Consider the following 19,226-nt stretch of genomic DNA (forward strand, 5'->3'; position numbering starts at 1 on the left):
TGCATCAGGTTTGGGGTTTTCTGAAGGATTTTGGAGGTTTATTTAAGGCGAGGCGCGGTTCTGAAGCGTTTTTTTCTTTTTTTTTTAATCGGAGATAAGAGTAAACAATGGTATAAAACGGTAACAACTCAAGGAGTTTCCCACATTCTGCTCCTGCTCGGCGCGCAGGGCTGCCCGCTGCCCCCAAGTACCATCAAGTAAAAAAGAAGAAGCGAAGCCCACGGCCTGGCCACCTCGCCGGCCCAGTGATTTCCTCCACAGAATTGCAAAAAATCAGAGCAGCAACATTCACTTCTGGCTAGAAGTACAGACAAGCAGGACTGGAAAGAGTTTGGGGAAAACTATGAGCAGCCCCCAAGCCCTGGGCCACCCTCAGGTCCTAGCTTAGCTGACTCGAGCCAGTACATCTAGAAAAGTCTTCAAAACCATGTCTTGAAACAGAAAAAAAAATGAAAAATTAAGGCATGTATTGTGAGAGTTGACTTAGGGGCAGTAAGCAAACCCCCTCCCCCTTTTTGGAAGGCTGTAGGTAGGACTTCAGAGGGGCTTGCAGCACCAAAAGAGGCAGCAAATGCTGGCCTGGTCCCTCGTGACAGCAGAGATAACAAGCGAAAACCTCCTCCTCAGCCTACAGCACCCCACCACCGAGTCACAACAACGGTTTTGTTGTAGCACAATCCAATTCAAAGCATGGCTGTAATCCAGAGCACTTGCAGTAGGGCTGAGAAAAGTCTTTGCTACAGCCCGGGTAGCTCGGAGGTGGACCAGAAACCCACCCCTCACGCCGTGCTCTGAGCAGCTTCTGGAGTGCATCGAGGAGCCGCAGGGAACAGTCACCGAGATGGCACCCGGCCCCTCCTGGGGGCAGCAGCCAGCCTCATCCAAACTCGTTTCCGCCTTGAGTTGATCCTAGTAAAAACCAGTTTGTCACATACAAACACACCTCTGCAAATACCAATGGGACTAAGATGGGGTACAACATGGCTTAAAATGGAATCTGTGGCTTTGGTTTTGCCCTAGTAATCGGCTTTCTCCCTTCTGTTGTGCAAAGCCTTTGCCTGGTCTGGATTGTGCCCATTTCAGATTTGCTGGAGGTTTTCTGGGGAAGGGGTATCTTGATTAAAGATCACTTGGGAATGTGGAGCTCAACACATCTAGATATTTAAAGACAAGTTCGTGTTTGCTCAAGGCCGACCCACAGCCTTACTCCTCTTCTGTCCACTGGCCACTCGCCACATGGCCGTTAACACGGTTGGAACCATTGCTCGAAGTGCTGAAAACTCCTTTTGTGCTGTTGGAAGTCACATCCTCCTCTTCAGAGCTGCTCTCTACATCACTGCGGTCATCTTTTGATACCTAAACAGTTCAAAAGAGATTGGGTAGTGGGAAGGGGAGGAGGGAAGTTGATAAATTCACAGGAAACAGCAGTTAATAGGTTGCATCCATGTGATTAACCAGCCTCGGTCACTTACAATTACCTTCTATATTCCAGCCGTAGTAAATTCAAACTTACTAGGAAGAGCCTGTCTTCATGTACAGAAAGCAAGAAAGATGTTGAAAAGGGCAGCTGGAAGCTATGAGGTCCATTTTCCAAATACCCTGTCCATCTGTGGAAGCACTACACATTCTTGCTCTCACCAGATCAGAGGATGCTGTAGATCTCTGCCTGCTTTTGTCTTTGAAGAGCCTCATTTTAGATTGGTTAAAGACTGCTTTTCCAAACAACAAATGTGTTTTAAATTGAAAAAAAAAAATCTCACACCTTTATAATCAGCAGGTATGATGACAAAATATATGTATATCACCTCTAGAGAACACACTCTAGGGAGTGCCTTTGATATTTTACAAATTAACCAGCTATATTTATCGCATCACTGTTTGCACAAAGCGCCTCCCATTTTCACAGCTTGTGGTTCACACACAAGATCCCATTTACGAGCAAAAGTGTGTTTGGACAGCAGGCTGTAGAAAAGAAACAACTACCTAATCCAGCAAAAACCAGTTCAGGTACAGAAGGAGCATCTCAGCCACGGGAATCTAGATCTGATCTACAGAGTTATGGTTTTAGTTAACAGATGGGCTGCAAAGCCAGCTGAATTCCATTCGTACATGGGATTTTGAACCTTTGGAAACCCCTCCAGGCACGGTTCTGGCCAGGGGTCGGCACATGCCGCTGTTAGCTGCCCTCAGAGCACCACAGGAGGGCAGTGTACCAACACCGCAGAGCCAAGTGCACCAGAAGGTGAAGGGAAGGGATCACAAGCCCGGCCCTAACTGCAAATAAGCACCTTGGTCGCTGGCTGGGCTCCAGAGCCATAAACGCACCGGTGCCGAGCTGTGGCTGCGTGAATGGCACATGCTTTACATACCCCAAGGCGGGCTCTCCACACTTCTGGCTGCAACTAATAGCCCTCATTTGCTTCAGATGCAAGCACTTTGTGGCTAGCATGTTTCCAGGCACTTCGGGACTTGATCCTACTCTGCTTGCTCTGAGTCAGGCTTATGGCTTTCAAACAGTACCAGCCAGGAAGTTTTTCAGCTCCAAGGAAGATGTGGCAGAAAGCCAGGTCAAGTTAATGATCTCCAGGATTGGTTCTGACAGGCCTGTTGGACACACTGGCTTCTGTGTGTTGCCAAAACTTTTGGTATCTTTCCCTGCTCTCCTATATTGGAAGTTCAAAGGGTGACAGGAAGGAAGCAGGAATCCCTCAGTATTTCTCCCCATTATCCTGGGGGGCTAATGACTGTTGTCATCCTTTTCACCAAAAAAGAACTGCTTCTCTGCTGCCCTCTTTCACCCAGCAGATTGTTAACGAGCACTAAAGAGAGACATCGGAGTCTCTGTGGGACTGTGAAAGCAGAAAGGTCAAGGTCATGCAGCCATCTGAAAGCAGAAGAACAAACCACCACAGGACACTGCTTAGACCTCTGAGACCTTTGGAAAAAACCTGCATTTTGGCATACTGTCAAAGCCAGCACTGTACAAAACTGGGAGACAAACATTTTTTAAGAGAAGTCACTACCCATCTGAAACCCCAAGACCATAACTTTGCGTTCATCTCAGCCTAGAAACAGACACAGATGTGTTTCAGTGTAGAAACAGAAGTACAGATCACACTTACATGCAAAGGATGAAACTGTCCAGCTCCAATCTGGCACAGAGGAAAAGGAGTGAGAAAAGAATGAAGAAGACAAAGCTTAGAGTCCTTTCTCTGGCTAGGTCACCTGGACAGGAGAGAAGCAAGGAAAGGAAAAAAGGTGTAGACCTCAGCTGTAGGAACAGCTGCACAGACAGAAAACAAGCCTTGCAGTAGCAGCTGCGGCAAACAGATGAAAAAAAATCACATGCATGCTCTAAAACATGTCTTCCTCTGGTGATGAGCACCACAAACAGCTACGATATATTCTTCAAGGTCATGTGCCATGTGTAAGGGCAACTAAGAAGTCAAACAAAATAAAGCAGAGCTATGAGAGAAACTCAGGTACACGATAAAAAAGGCATTTTGTGCTAGTAAATCAGTTATTGCACTCTGGTAGATGGAAGGAAGCAGCTTCTCCTGATGGGTTGGCCAAGTGCCAAATTAGTTCCCAGACTGGCTTTCCCTGTCTCGTGCCTCTTCAGCTGAAGTGCACCTTTTAAGCTTGGCAACTTAGGCTGCAGCCAAAAGTCAGCATTGTTTGCTCTCAGGGTACCATCTGCTGCTAGCAAGTTGCTGTAGTTTCACCCTCATTCTCCCTAAGATCCCAACACAATTAAAAATTCGCTTACAACTGAAGCTAGTAACCTCAGTAACAGCCAGCATACTCCCCAGAATTTCTGGTAACCCTTTCTCCTCTGCATGCTGCAGCTCAGTGCCTGGCCGTGCACTGGCAGCCAGAAGCCTTTGTCCTTGCTAACAAGTAGGAGATGCACAATCCTCATCGCAACCCAAAATGAGCTTACTAATGCTTTGAACTCTAAATAAAGCACTTGACAGATCTGTCATTGCCATCATTATTACAACATCTCAGTGTTCTGGGTAATGGCATTATTTCCCTGTATGACCAGAGAAGAGAGGAAAGCATCCTTGCCTTTTTATCAACCTGGCCCCTCAAGTTTGCAGAGCAACCAGGGTGAAAAAACAAATCAAAGTGCTCTTCTACAAAGCATTTCTGATGCAATTACACTGAGAACTAGCACCAGCCCTCACTGAAGGGCTTGGTTTCTCAGGGTTCTTTCATAAAGCTTACAGAAAGAGGACCCAAAACAGTCACCACCAGACTTACCTTGCCCCGCATGAGGGCCTTGTAGGCGGTGCGAATGATGAGATAGGACCAGATGATATGCAAGACCTGCAAGGTTACCAAAAGGCCATTGAAGAGCCACCATGAAGGATAGGGGCCAATCAACTCCCAGCTTTCAAAGAGGGTTGTGTTCAAAATCCTAGAAAAGATCCAGAAACACATTACAGATCAGTTGTGCTGGTAACATGGCTTCCAGCTCTAAATTAAGATGAGTGGCCAGCTGCACAACAGTTTGTATCATTTAAGCATCTGTTGCTTTGCTCCTGTCAGAGCAGCAATGCATCTAGTCTCCTGCCAGAGTTAGGAGACAGACTAAAGCTAATTAGAAACATTTGAAAACCGAGCAACAAACAGGAGAAGATGCGAACGTTCTGCAGTTTGGTTACACACACACACAGATCTGCTGCCAATTTCCTTCTCAACAGCATGAGCGTTTGTAATAACTTTACAGGAAGTGATGTCAAGCTGCTCCGGCCATCAAAACAAGCATTAACACATTCCTGCTCGGGCCGTCTTTGCCCATATTTAAAGATCACAGAAGAATTTAGTTCCCAGTAGGTCTGCCTCCCCGTGTGCTATTCCCTTCTCTCTTATTTTTTATAGGTTTCTCCTGCCAAGCTGGAGGACTCGAAACTAGTTCACAGACAAAGCATTGTGCTTCCTTTCATTGCTGCTTTGCTGTTCTCATTGCTGGGAGTTACTGCCAGTACTTCAGTAATTTAATAAACATTTTAGACTTTGTGAAGTAGAGACGTGTGGAGAGACCTTTAAAGATGCCATTAGTTTCACGTAGGTTTGAACACTTTGCAGGAAAAGAAAAACAAGCCTTTCAAAGAAGAACCCGAGCTCCCCCCAAAACAGAGTCACAGAAACATCTAACTCCTAGCTGGCTTATCGATGACTTACATGCAACTCCAGAGGTCTGTTGATGTTTTACACTACTAATTAGGGAAGGGAATATATATGAAGTGAAACAGCCTAAGGTTTGCAATACCCACTGCGAGCTTACCAGATTTCTGCACGAAGTTGTGGAATTACATTACAGCCAGTGGAAAATACATTAAAGATTTACAGGACTGCTGAGCAATAGCATGATGCAAGAGCATCACCTTGTGACAGACAACAGCAAGAAAAACAACAACAACTACCTCATCTGTCACTGGAAGGAGACTGTGGAAACAAAGGGATTAAAGGCCCTTCCTTATGCAGATTTCTTTGATGCGTTTTCTGGGAAACAAGCAGGAGCTTTAATTGCAAGCCTGATACTAAAACATAAATGAAGGATTGTTTCTGTCTGCCACTAATGTACACCAAAAGAATAGCCATGCAGGCTGTCCATCGCTCAGGAAAGAAATGTATGCAGTAAAATCAAAATAAATTAAATAATAATCAACTATAACCACATTTTCAGCACACTCTTTCTACAGAAACAAGTGGCTAACACCAGAACTACCTCACCAAGCCTGCTGGGGCAAGAAGGAATCTCATTATACGATGATTAGCTATAAGCCATTTAGCCAGGGTTTTACCTCTCCAGAAACCTCAGACCTATTTTAGGCTCTACAGAGTCACGACTCAAGGGTAGGACAAAAGTGCCGTAAGAAATCAAAAGCAGCAATGATGACTAAGCCAGATACTCAGAAATTAATTTTACTTCAAGAGACCATGCCTCAACTGTAACTATTTCCAAAACTTCTCAAGTCAAGAGAAGCAAACAACCCTCTGAGTCGTTCAGATACCAGCTGACTCTGCTCCAGCTAATGAGCATTGTCATCACTTTGCAGTAAGAGGAGAGGGGCCAGCTGTGCGTCAAGATTCTAGCCGCTTTTCACACTCTCTCAACTGACTGTTGAGAGGTTTCTTCATATTTTTGATTCAAAGTACTGCTCCAAATGATACTTAGGTTGTCTGCAACTTCAGGCTGCCTTGAGGGGACAGGCTGTACTGCTTGCAAGAAGTCTAGGTACAAAGGCTTTGCTTAAGGGCTTGGAAGAACAAACAAGACCTTACACCTCAAGGTGCTTACCAAAAAGGATAAATGCCCAACCGTGTAACAATGAATACGACACCAAAGAGCATGAAGAAGGCATCACACAGACGCTGGTACTTGGCATAATTGGCTAGCTTTGCAGCCTAAAAAAGGAAAGAAACATGAGAGTGTTATTCCCTTCATGCAATCATGCAATTACCAGGCTGTAGAGCTCCAAAACCCTCAAGCCATCACATTTGTAAGGACTTAGGAATATTTAGGGATTATTCTCAGCAGTTATGAGGAAAAGCTGACAAGGCAGGATCAGCAACACAGGTTTTACGGCATATTTAATGCTGTTTTAGCAAGAACAGGAAAGTCAGCTTGCTCCCCTGAGACCACGCTAGCGTTAGGTAAAGATCTGAAAGGAAACTCACCTCTAAGAGGAAATCGGATGCATCATGGAGACACAGCACCAGCGTTCCAACCCGCACCATATTATTCATGTAAGAGAATGTAATGAGTCCAATTGTAGCCAAGTGATGGACGAACATGATCAGGAAGTCCTGGAAACAGAAAAAAGAATTCAGAGCCTTTGGCTGTCAAACGAATGCAGATGTTTAGAGCAGAGCCACCAAACTGACTAGCTGGGGTCAGAGGATTACTTCAGTTCAGTTCAGACTTGACTCCACTTCACGTAAAGCCCAGCTCATCACACAACATCCGTCATGATCGCTGGAGGTTCCAGAAAGGTCTCTCCCAGCACCTGTGCTTCTGTAAGGCTGTAATTCTGCACACAGAAGTACAGCAGTCTTTGGCACATACTTGCAAGATCAAGATACGTATGGCTGCAGAATCCTCTCAAAAGATTGATAGGACAACATATGGTCCTTATTTTTGGCTCCTTTTGGTTTTGCAGTCATATTGCCAGTCCTTTCAGCTCTTGGCACAAACTGTAAGCACGCTGCTGCTACTGTTGTCAGCACGTAAAAACCTGCCAGAGCATAGCAGGCATAGAACACAAGATAATCCAACAGCAAGAGCTAGGCCACTCCAGTAAAAAAGTTTTCACAATGCACGTACATTACATTCAAGGCTGTGTTCCAGTTCAGTCCCCTGGGTACAACACTAACACACCACCTCAGTGTACCTTACCATGAGGAATGTAATACACAGAGCACAAAACTAAATATCACAAACAAATTATATCAGAGATGCTGTTAATCACACTCTTTCTGCATCTACTCTATATTTTGGAGCTAATATTCCAGTACAGGGAAGAAAGAAAAAAAACAACAACTTATTTTTGAACAGTTAATACAAGAATTGGGATAGTTTGTTACTTTGCAGTTTGTATAACAGAAGCAATAAACTCTGATTTATTTTGAACTGTTTTCCAACAGCAACAATAAGCCAAATCCTAGAACGCAATACAACGGAATTAGATTCCAGCAATCATGACCAGTCATCATTCTGCTACAGACACAGAAGAAAAATTACTTTCAAAAAAAGAATGCATTATTGCTTTAGTGTTTGCCATTTTCTCATCCTGCTCAGCAAGGTAATGCTTTGAGCATTTTATTTTCCTGCTTTCTTGCAAGCCTTCTAATTAAATCTTTTTTTTTTCCCCCCCTCTCTCAATGATTTGCTGACTGTTTATTAGGAGGTATTGACTGATTCTGTTCTTTCCCCTGGAAGGTGAAAGGGACTCTCGAGGCTACACCAGGTTGCATAGCAGGCTTGCTCCTCCCTTTCCCCCAGGACTGGGTAGTGATTACAGAAGGAGGTAGGCTACGCAGAGATGTGAACGAGGAAGAAAATTCAGTTATTACTATGCTTCAGCTCTACGGGCCAAGCACACTCATAATTTTTGTTAGTCTTGTCTATTTAGCAAAGTGGTTAGTGCAATTCTGGTTAATCTCACCTTCCGTTTAATGTCTGTAAACTGAGAAAACATGAGAGACCAATAGAAGGCCAGCTCCAAGATATAGTAATAATAAAGCCTGGATGTTAGAGGCTGGAAAACAAACAAACATAGCACAGTTAGAAGACAAAATACTTCAAAATTTACATTAAAATCCACTTTTTCCTTCCTTCCCATCCCACTCTGTTCCTTCAGAATGCTGAGGCGTAAGTTAAGAGATCCAGAATTAAGGTTTAGTAAAAACGAGCTGAAGCAACAGCCATCTTCCTCTAGGCTTATTCACACAAGCAAACATTTGTGTTTGACAGCAGAATCTTACTCCTTTTGAATAAAGTTCAATGTTTACAAATCATACTGCAGCCTCTTGGATTAGGAAAGCCAGGCACTGAACCAAACTGGTTGGCCTCTATACAATCGTACTTGCTGCATAATTAAAATAACACTGTAAATAAGTTACTTTTAATAACCTCAGCAGCAAGTAAACACAAAATGAGTATGAACTGAGTCTGTTCCATCTGAGGAAACGCTGCTCTTAACAAACCTAACCACGATCTGAAGGGCAAATGCCATCTTTGTACCTACAGAAAGGGATGGCCACTCACTAACTAGAAAGCTTACCAGGTTGCAGCCTGTGCAGCATGCACAGAATGAGAAGCAGCCACATCTAACGAGTTTCAATTTGCTGTCATTAACAAAAATACGAACTGAAATTGTGAAGATCTGGATCCAGTAAGTGTTTACGTCCTACCTGAAAAGGATAGTTGTACCAGCACTGTCGTGTGTCCCAGAACCAGGGTGCCTTAAAGGAAAAAGACAAGTTCTTATTCTGCATTGTTTTGTTGTTGTTACCGTTTTTTAATTCACTGCCATCTAAGGCAATTGACCACTACAATTCTGTTTCACATCAATTGTATCTCCATTCTACCATCCAAGCTAAGTTTATTGTAAAAACATCATAATGATTTAAAATATTCTTTGGGCACCCAAAGGCAAGCTATAATGCAATGGAAATTCAAAGAATAAGCATACAGCTCTAATAATAATGACCCAAAGAGATGAATCTGTATCCCTGCAGGAAGGAAAAGAGATTAGCAAGAAAATAAGCAGTTTTCCACACCAAGAAAGCAGGGCTGTTCTGTTCTGGTGTAACGCAACAAAGAGGTTTCTAATATTTCCATAATGACAGATTTGTTTACAACCAGGATCTCAAATAAGGGAACACAAAGATGACTATCACCACTAAACTCCCCTTGTTTTAAGCTAGGCGCAAACACACAAGGAACACTGGTAAGCAAACCCTGAAATTTCAGCAAGACGGCCAAAATCCAGTAGCACATCACACAGAAGAATATGGAGGGAGAGGTGTGAAAGATCTACTCACCGTCCAGAGAAACCTGACTCCATAAAAAAATATACTTAAATAAAATGTAAATCTCCACCTGGAAAAAGAAGCAGAAAATGAAATGTATGAAATAGAAATAGCTTCTGGTTAACATTTGTAACAAAAATTGGAACAAACTGTGACAAAAACAATTCTGACACCTAACATTCACCCACCAATCAGTAATCCTCCACTTGTAAACATTTTGTGCAAGGATAAACCTATTTATGAGTTTTCAAACCAGACTAGTTTGTATCAACAGCCAAGTCCAGAGTGATCATGCATCTTTCATAACAAATCAATATAACAACAAGAAAAGTCATATTATCCAGAAGGTATCCTAATAACTGTATTTGTCCCTCTTACCTTGTGGCTTTAAGTAGACAAAACCATACTGGGGGGAAGAATTAATATGAAGAAAGTTACTGGAAAGGAAAGAAACCAGCACAGAAGAAATAAGTCAGGAAAAAATGTTCAGATGCTACTACGCTAACAGGGGTAACTATAAGCATTCAGAAGGAAACAAAGAACAAAAGAATGAATTGAAATGAAAAGAACAGGAATTCAAGAAGTGTCTGTACACACACCATTGTTCAAGCCATAAATACTGGGAAAAATACTGGTCTACAACGTAAGTGTGCAGACAGCAGACTTGTCTTTGGTATAATTACTGGAGTTGTGCACACGCATGTATGCACACACACACACTGAAGTGTTACCGTCTGCATTATGGACCTGGTGTGCTATGAAAAGCTGCTTATCACAGACAGGAATGATTCCTCTACAGGTGTTCTGGGCTTTGGTGCACACATACAAAGTATTTGAGAAAAATCAATCCTAAAAAGCCCTCCTAATGTCTTGCAATGGCCTATGTGAGTATTTATCTTCCACCAGCCAACCCCAAGACACTAGTTTAAGTTAGCAGCTGACAATTTCAGTTAGAAAAGAGAACATACAGCTGGAGCTTTAAGATGAAGGCACATCTTGGCCTCTGCACAAACATACATGCTCTCACAAAATTTAGTGAGGGTGGTGGGTTTGTCCTGGTTCCTCCGATGACGAAACCAGCGCTGGATCTTTCGAACATCCCAGTCTAGCTGCTTTGACAAGCCTTCTAACCTTTTTCCATCTGGAGACTGAAGGAAAATGAAACAAGTGTCATTTCTCCTACTTCTCAATCTGTGTGCAGTCTGAAAACCCTTCTGTACTATGACAGACACGATACACAGAGAAAAAAAACACACTACAAAGGCACTACATATGGACTATAACATTTTAAAAGCAAGAACCTGTTGCCACAAATTTTCATTCAAGTTTAACCATCAAAAGCCACTAATGACTTAATTATTCAGAACACTTCTGGTTTAACATTTCCTCATCTATTTCGTCATTTGACAGCACGTTACTACAGAGAATGCAATTGTTCTGTTTCTTAATTTGGGAGGAGGAGCAACTTTTAAAATGTCCTGCCCTACCTGTTAAAACTTGCTCATCAACTCGACCTGTCCAGAATTCAGAGAGATCAAAGCTGAATACATTTAAGGGTTGTTACTCACTGTGGAATTTAGGGAAACTTTAAAGCAAAAATTTGGGTTTAACACATCAGATACGAATATATTCAAAAAGAGCATCATGGAGATGGCATTATTTCCATTATCACTTTTAAATTTATGAATAACATTAAGCTTGACAACAGAAATAACTGCATGATAAAGAATGCATCACTGTTCTCCGACTGGAAACTCTACTGGCAGCTTATTTGTTTGAACAATGACATAAATGGATTTATAAGAGCAAAGTGAACAAAACCTGATAACTACCTCTAAAATGGCCCAGTGGTGAGATAAGCCACGTTAGTTTCAGACCAGTGTCCTTTTAACAAGCTCTGCCAGGGAGCTCTTACAACTGAAAGATGATAAACACATTTTACCACTCGAGTTATATACAAACCCCAAAAGCTATGCAGAATGCTCATTTAATAAAGAGTCACCAGACTGTTGAACTGAAAAGCAGAATAATCTGTCAGCTGATGTTCAGTACTGAAACCACAACTTTCTTGTAATTCCATCGCTGCCAGACCTCTTGCCTCTGTACTAGGCTCAGGTTCAGGCTGCCTGACACTTGTGCAGTGGAAGCAAACCTGCCTCAAAGGAGAACAGGCAGAGCTCCCATTTCAGAACAGCACTGACATCTTTCCCCTCATCAGTGGCATCAGTGCCACCCTACATTCCGATCCTCCAGATCTCAACAGCACAGAAAGCATACTGGTACAGTTAAATGCAGCTCTGTTTTCATAAGCTAGATAAATTTTGCACAGCATGCATCCCCATGGGTTTCCTGAACATTAATTTCAAGGACATCCCCTACATAAAAGTCCTCCCCACAAACGGCATCAAATTATAGGGGCCTTTCAGTTCACATGTCATTCCAAATACTTCAGAACTTTAATGTTCCCACGAGGCAAGTTTTGCTAAGGTTTTTATAGAATTTCCCTTCCATTCACTGAGCGCTTTATCTGCTGCACTCGAAATGAAGTTCAGAATCACCAAATGAGAACATAAAACCTTCCATTTTACTATCTTTAATGAAAATCTATCACACCATCTGGGTTGATTTAACTGTCAATACTCAATAGAGTACAGACAGCACGCAATTCTGTCGTTCCGAAGGGAAAGAGCGCTGTCAGCTCAAGTGAGAGAAAAGACCTGAAGCTGATAACAACAGAAATACCTACTGTCAACATCCAACAGCCTGCCATTTGGCAGGGCACGCTTCCATTGACTGAATGGCTTTGCTTGTGGAAGGGACTTCCACTGCGACAGCTGCTGAGCAATCGCAGAGGAGGCAAAAGGAAGATGGAGACACTCACACGGCTGGCCACCAGATCTCCAGGGAGCAGCTCTTTTCCAACAGAAAGTGAAAGATGCTAGGGAATTCCTTGTTAAACTAACAGTTGCCACCCGTTCCCTTAGTTACAATTTGGACAAAGGGAACTAAAGGAAGAAGCCTCTTCTTAAAAGGCAACAACTTTGATTCAAAAAAGACTCCTCTGTGTGCAAAAGCTCAGGTCAGCCATAAAGAGAATTTATGTTCCTACGAGAAGATCTCAAAGTAAAATAAAGAGCACGCTCGTTCATGCGCAGTGTGAAATGCACTCTTCACACTAGAGAAGTGGAAGACAAAAAATACCAACATTCATTCCTATAGGCCTCCATTTCCAGCAGAATTCGCAGCGTGACTCACCTTAGTGATGGATGTAAACACTTTCTCTAAAATTGCATTAGGCTGAGCTCTGTGAGGTCCACTGTCTTGAATGCCAAGGTTTATGGCACAGGGCTTGGCAATAAATCTGAAAGAGTTCCAAACAAAGAGCCACATTAGAACAAGGCGTTAGTTCCCCTCCTCTGCCTAAGTCACAACAACCCCAACTCGTCACAAATTGCAAAACCTATTCAAAAACCTTTTGAAGATCTTCATTCATGTTGCTCAAAGGAACTTCACAGGTAAAGAAACATTTTTTATTAGTCCACCTGGGAATTGTAGACAGCACATACTGTACGCACACCTAAAATGAAAAGTTAAATCTTAAGGCTCTTGGCTTGCAGGATCAGGATGCAGGATATATTAGCTCAGAAATAAATAATAGACACTGCTGGGGGGAGATCCCTGCAAACTACTAGAGCCCCCAAAGCACCACAAACAAAATGCCTTATTTCCAAAATGCTTCTTGGTGTCGCATAGCTCAGAAAAAAAGGGAAGTTCGAGTGACACGGTTCCTAAAAGACATAGCCGCAGTTCTATTTTTCCCCAAGAGGACAAAAAAAAAAAAAAAAAAAAGTGGTTTGTTTCCTTAGGGAGAATGGGGAAGATGTACCAAGTCTCTCAGCCTGAGAGCCAAGATCTCAACATCTCAGTCCTGTATGCACCGTGTTTTCTCAAAGCTGATCTAGCACTTTGTGAATTTTACAGCACAGACACTCCAAAAACAAGATGCAACTGAAGCGAAAATACATGCCTTCAAAAATAAGTAGGTTTTGCTGTACCTTTGTGTCAAGTTGGCCAAGGGATGCTATGGAAAACGCATGTGTTACCTGAAAATGTGAACTGTATTCCCTCCTGTTGGTGGGGCAAGAGCTTTCAAGGAACAGCAAATTCAAGAAAAACATCAATTACTTTGAGAGCACGTCAAAAAACCTGTTTCTCAAAAACAATTTTGAAAAGGACTCAACATTTGCATCATTAAATCGACTTTGCTTCAAAACAGAGGTTGATTCAGAGACAACTTTATTACACATATGTATTCCATTTAGAAGGCTTGGAGTGCCATTAAGCAGAAAGCGCTGCTTTTTCCAGCCATTAAATCTGTTGCCATTTCTCCCTGTGCTTAAAAGAGGAGATTAAAATTCAGCAGGATCATTACTCTAAGTGTTCCAACCGCAATCTTTCTTGGGAGTGCATTGTTAATATTCCAGTAACAAATAGCTTTGACTGGATCTAAGAACAGACACAGGTTCTAGGGCTTTCCCCTTGAGAAATTGTGGATCAGCTCATGAGTAATCCTAAAGGCACTCCTCTGCTTTCAGAAAACACTAAACAAGTACCAGGCACCACAGCACCAGGTTTCACTGTCCTGCCCTGTTTCTTCATACGTCCTGTTCGTTTCAACAGTTGCAGCTAAAAGAAAAAAAAAAAAAAAAAAAAACACAAAAAGAAAAAAGGAAAGGGTGATTTCCTTTCAGCTTGGCTCTTCCCTGCTCTAAAGGCTCACTGCTTCCTCTCCAATCCAGCCCACCAGCCAGCAATCGTCTTAGGATGTTATAAAACAGTTGGCTGGACCTTCATAAAAGCGCCCATCTCCATACTTTGCTTTCCTGCAGGATACACCATGACAACAGCAAAGGAGCACATGTGTGCAGTCACAGCATGCCAGATCAATACCTTTATTTCATTTGCTCGAACACGGTGTTTGCAGCTCCATAAAGACAAAAAAAAAACTCAATCTGGCCTGACGATACTCAGGCTGGGAAAAGTTCCTTGTGTATGAGAGAAAACCTGGAAATCTGCACATTCAATACATTTATTATTCAGAAGACTCTGCTTAAGAGCCAAGAGGAGAATGAATGGTTAAGAAAGCTCACATGATGCACAGAATGTGGCTTTATCTTAGAATTCAAATCCTGAAGCATCAAAGAAAGAAGAAAGAACATCTCCTTAGATATATAAATGAGTGGAAATAATTCACTTTAGGACCTAACACTTAGCCAAAAGAAAAAACAATCAAACAAACAAAAAAAACTCTGCCAAAAAGTATTCCTGAGTTATAAGCTTCCTTCAGAGTTATAAGCTTCCTTCACTAGAAGGCTTTGGGAAAAAATACAGATGTTTCCAGAAATCAGGAAAAAAAAATCATCAAAAGTACACTATAGGCTACAGATACTGCGCAGGACTCGAGGAACTCAGTGAAGCCTGCAGGTGAGCACAGAGCAGAACAAAACCCCCACCAACACTTCTGGGTGCACAGAAGCAAGCAGACATCAAGGCAAGCGCACAGGACACGCCACACTAAGGGAGGGAGTTCCAACAAGGTGATGTGCCTTTAGGGCTGAGCTAAGGTGACTGTGGTGTTTTACATTTTTGGCCCCAAAATAGGTTTTCAGATGTGCAATTTTTGCAGTGTATCTCATAGGGAAAAAAATAAAACACAACTGCACAGCAATAGCAGTTAAGCACCAAAAAACACTGCCCAAATTGTAGAACTCCCATACTTTCCAGAATTCCCATTCTTGGGGATATTCAAAACTGAAGAGCGCCACAAGCAGCCTGACCTAGAACACTGTCGTGCTTTGAGGAAAGGACTGAGAAGGTGACCAAGAAGTCCCTTCTAATCTAAATTACTTTATGATACCATAGAAAATACTGCAGCAACTATTCCCAAGGTCAAGATCCTGCCACACCCTCGCCGCAAGGAGTTACCATCATTTCACTACGTTTATTAGGGTTTTCAGAACACGTACCTGCGCATTGATGTAAGCCGTGCCTACCAACCTATCTGTTTCACCCTGCTTTTTAAGACGAACTGATTTTGAAACCAACACCAGTTTTCTAGCACACAGACTCACGCATAACCAAGCACTTCTCAGGCATGTCGTATTTGACAAATCCAGCCTCAGAATCCTCCTTTGTGGAACAGTTTGGTTTGTCTGGTAAATCCCTACTACAATTCTGAAAAGGAAGAACAATCCCCTAAATAATAAGATTTATAAAGTAGGCACATCCTGCAGCTAATGCACTCAAGAGTTCATCTCTTTATAGTCTCTCAGTTTCGCTGTGTTAAGATTAAACCTCACTTAAACTGTACCAAATTTTCCAGACAGCACTGACAAAACAACAGCTAAAACCACTTTATTTTTTCCCCTACCAGAACGAGCACAAGCAGCATATCCTTCCTCTGACAGAGAGTAACAATACCTATAAGTGAAAATGAACTCTGGTGTAACCACTAACACCTCGTATGAACATCAGGCTTTGTGTTTTCCCAGATACCTGTGAACTATTTTGTGCCTGCAGTGGGACAAGATGCATAGGAAGAAGTCACAGCAATCACAACAAAACAAAAAAAATAAGCCACACAAATCTGTACACAGAAGTATTTCTTTAACTTGCCTGCCCAAAAATCCACCTTCAGCCAAGTCAGGACCTTACCTCACCCTGCAAGTCTTGGCTCATCCCTACAGTCAGGTTTTGAGCACACACCATTCCCATGTAGAGCCAGCCCAATGAGTATTTTGCCATCATCGTGATGCAAAGGGTAATTTACAGCAGCATTTGCCAACAGAGAAACATGTGCCAGTGTAACAAGTGTCAGTGTAACAAAAGCACTTCCTCACACTGAAGATCTATGGCAAACAGACAAAAGAGAAATGAAGAGAGGAGCTAAAATTAAAGAGATACAGACATTTATAATTCAAGTTCTGAGTCATCAAGTCCGATTGCCAATTGTGTGTCAAGGAAGCCATTTGACTTAATCATCCCCAAGGCCAGAATTGGGGTATCTGCACAAGGGGATTTTATTAGACAGAACTGAACTTCTGACATCTTCAAGGTGGCAGGAGAAAGAAGAAAGCACTTCCTGAAAAATGTGGTCTTTGTAAATAAACATGCTAGAAACAACCTTGCATTTTGCTTCATGATCTGCTTTCACCGGGATACCACCACGGAGACAGCGCTGACACTGTTAAAGGAAAGGAACAAACCCTCTCAGGAAGCAGCCTGTGGTCTCCAGGCTCTATTGTGCAGGAGGAGTACTTAATTATCCATTTGAGTCCTTCCTAAACCAACACTGCAAAAGAAATTTCACATACCAGGGCACAATGCAGACATTATCTGGATAAAATAATTGTTAGCAGGAAGATTTTGGTATTAGGTACAATGGGATGCGCTGTAGCTCTCTGAATCTTTCTTAATCCAAAAAAAAAAAAAAGAAACATTTGCACTTCTTCCCCAAGGTAAGACACCTGGACTGAGCTGGGAAGCGAGGAAACCTTCCTGCAATGCTCCTTCCAGGGGTAGCATCCTGTCTCCCAACTTCCATGCCTTGTCTGCTGGCAACTGCATACATCTGGCCAAGACGAGCAGCAGGGTGCAAAGCTAAGATGAGGTTTTGGCACTGCCACGTATCTGGGTGTTCCTGGGCCCTCTGCACTGGTTTGAGCTGAAAGCAGCTTTATGAAGTACATTATAAAAAGAAAAAGAAGTTATAAAAAGTTGCTCAAACTTCTCTCCTACTCTGCTTACCCGCCCTACGTTCTTCTCTACAGCTCTCCTGTCTTTTTACTTAGTCCCAGTTCCCTCCTGTTGCTTAATTTCTGAAAGCTGAGAAAAAAAAAAAGTACACTTCTTACAGAAAACTTGCAAAATAACACCAACTCAATTCCTAATTGCTTTAATCCTACCGCCCTTTCCACACTTAGAAATACTTCCCCTCTTTTCTTGCAGAAAGTTAAGACGAAACCAACCTTTGAAGAACTATCTGAACAGGTACCCGAGGTGCTTTAGCTGGCTTCACCTAACGGTTCTGTTAAGCAAGCTGCTTTCCTAATTAGCCTGTCACCCACAGAGCCTGCCCTGGGTACGGCTATAGGAGATATCCATCATGCAAAGGATAAACTCCTGCCTCAGGGGAGAGTTAATACACGCTTATGGATATTCAAGCGAATGGGAAGCGCAGCGTTACACCTGCTCCCGGGCAGCTACGCTGATCCGCACGCGCTTCCGTCCCGCGGGGGGGACCCACAACTTGTTTAATGATACACCAGGCCATGTGAACGAGCCCAATTTCCTCATCCAGGAACTGGGACGGAAAGTACGCAGCGGGCAGAGCCCAGGAACGCCAGCAAGCCAAGCTGGGTAGGAGCAGAAAGAAATCAACCCAGCTCCTGGGGCTCTCCTCCTCACCTCACCTCCACCTCCAGCACCTGAGGAGCCTCTGGGGGCCCAAAATCATGAGATACGGGAGCCGTGGGAGGGTCCTGCGAGCCCTGACAGCCCCACGGGTGGGTTTTGCCGTTCCTTTTCCACACAAAAAGATAAATAAAGAAAGCAGGGGGGTGCCTGGAGGCCTCACAGCTGCCTGAGGGGCGAGGGGGGGGCCCGAGCCCGGTTATCCCGGGGGGGGCTGAGCCCGGCTGCCCCCAAGGCCTCGAGGCCCGTTGCTAACGGGTCCCGAGGCAGAAGCGGGAGGCCTGAGGGGAGGAACAGGAGGGTGTGAGGGGGGAACCGGGGCTCACCTCTCGAACAGCAACCGCACGGCGAAGATACCGAGCGCCAACGGGAAGGCGGACAGGACGTGGCCGGCTCGCGGGTACTGCAGCCCGCTGCCCGGTGGACCCGCTTCCCCGGCCAGGTCCGCCCACGTCACGTTGTGGGGCAGCCAAAACCGCTCGTTCCAGAACCAGGCCCGCAGCGCCGCCGCCGCGGCCGCCGCCATTTTCCGCCGCCGCCGCCTCCCCCCGCCCCCCTCCGCCGCCGCCGCCGCCGCCGCCGCCACAGCCAGAGCCGCGGCCGCCAGGGGGCGGGGCCTGTCCGCCTCCTAAGCCCCGCCCCCTCCCTCCAACATGGCGCGTGCGCGGTGCCGCCCAGCCCCGCCCCCGCCGCGGACCGTTAGGCGCCCGCTGAGGAGAATGGGCGGGAACGGCCCCACCCCCCCCCCAGCGGCCCGAGGTGGGGCGAAGGGGAAAAAAAAAACCTCGGGAAAAGTCCCGAGGTGAGCTTGAGGCACAAGGTTCCTCTCAGAGGGGCTCGGGCTCTGCCTCGGGGAGGGGTTGGGTGAGGCAGGAGACGAGGTAGCCGCTGTGGGATCAAATGGCGGTGGATAAACCTCCCCCCGATAACCCACCCTTCCATAAAACCCACTCCATCAACACCCCCCCCGATAAATCCCCTCTCCATGAATCCCCGACAAAAAAAAAAAAAAAGCCGACAAAAAGCCCCCTTGACTCGACAAAAGCCCCCTTCAATCAACCCCCGGATAACCCCCCTCGATAAGACCCCCAAATAACCCCCCCACACCCGCCTCAATAAACCCCTGAGGGCAAAATTCCTCTCACAGGCTCACAGCCTGCTTCACTCACCTCAAAATCAAGCTCCAAGGCAGCATTGTGCGATTTCTC

General features: G+C 44.3%; 1 protein-coding gene across 4 annotated transcripts; it reads right to left on the bottom strand.

The window, feature by feature from the left end:
• Positions 1-58: 58 nt before the first annotated feature.
• On the bottom strand, positions 59-18,644 carry CERS5 (ceramide synthase 5). Of its 4 annotated transcripts, none has more exons than XM_068663300.1 (11): positions 18,345-18,644; positions 12,802-12,907; positions 10,564-10,694; positions 9,559-9,616; positions 8,926-8,976; positions 8,178-8,270; positions 6,691-6,819; positions 6,311-6,417; positions 4,267-4,423; positions 3,123-3,152; positions 59-1,356 (listed from the first exon to the last, which is right to left on the bottom strand). In XM_068663300.1, the coding sequence occupies exons 1-11, from the start codon at positions 18,542-18,544 to the stop codon at positions 1,204-1,206; spliced, it is 1,215 nt and encodes a 404-aa protein (XP_068519401.1). In that variant the 5' UTR covers positions 18,545-18,644; the 3' UTR covers positions 59-1,203. The 4 variants fall into 4 exon arrangements, 3 of the variants coding, with proteins under 3 accessions (XP_068519401.1, XP_068519400.1, XP_068519399.1); XR_011090290.1 differs by having other exon boundaries at positions 1,342-1,356; positions 3,123-3,225; XM_068663299.1 differs by lacking the exon at positions 3,123-3,152 and having other exon boundaries at positions 18,345-18,639.
• Positions 18,645-19,226: the final 582 nt, after the last annotated feature.

The sequence above is a fragment of the Anas acuta genome, chromosome 29 (genome assembly GCF_963932015.1).
Source record: "Anas acuta chromosome 29, bAnaAcu1.1, whole genome shotgun sequence".
In the NCBI taxonomy this organism is placed as follows: domain Eukaryota; kingdom Metazoa; phylum Chordata; class Aves; order Anseriformes; family Anatidae; genus Anas; species Anas acuta.

Bases quoted from the DNA above. Each gene is read 5' to 3' on its own strand.
- CERS5 (XM_068663300.1), bottom strand. From the start codon at position 18,544: ATGGCGGCGGCCGCGGCGGCGGCGCTGCGGGCCTGGTTCTGGAACGAG. The intron at 12,908-18,344 runs GTGAGCCCCGGT...GAACTCTTTCAG, and splicing joins GTGCGGTTGCTGTTCGAGAG to ATTTATTGCCAAGCCCTGTG. The intron at 8,977-9,558 runs GTGAGTAGATCT...TTTTCCTTTAAG, and splicing joins GAGTCAGGTTTCTCTGGACG to GCACCCTGGTTCTGGGACAC.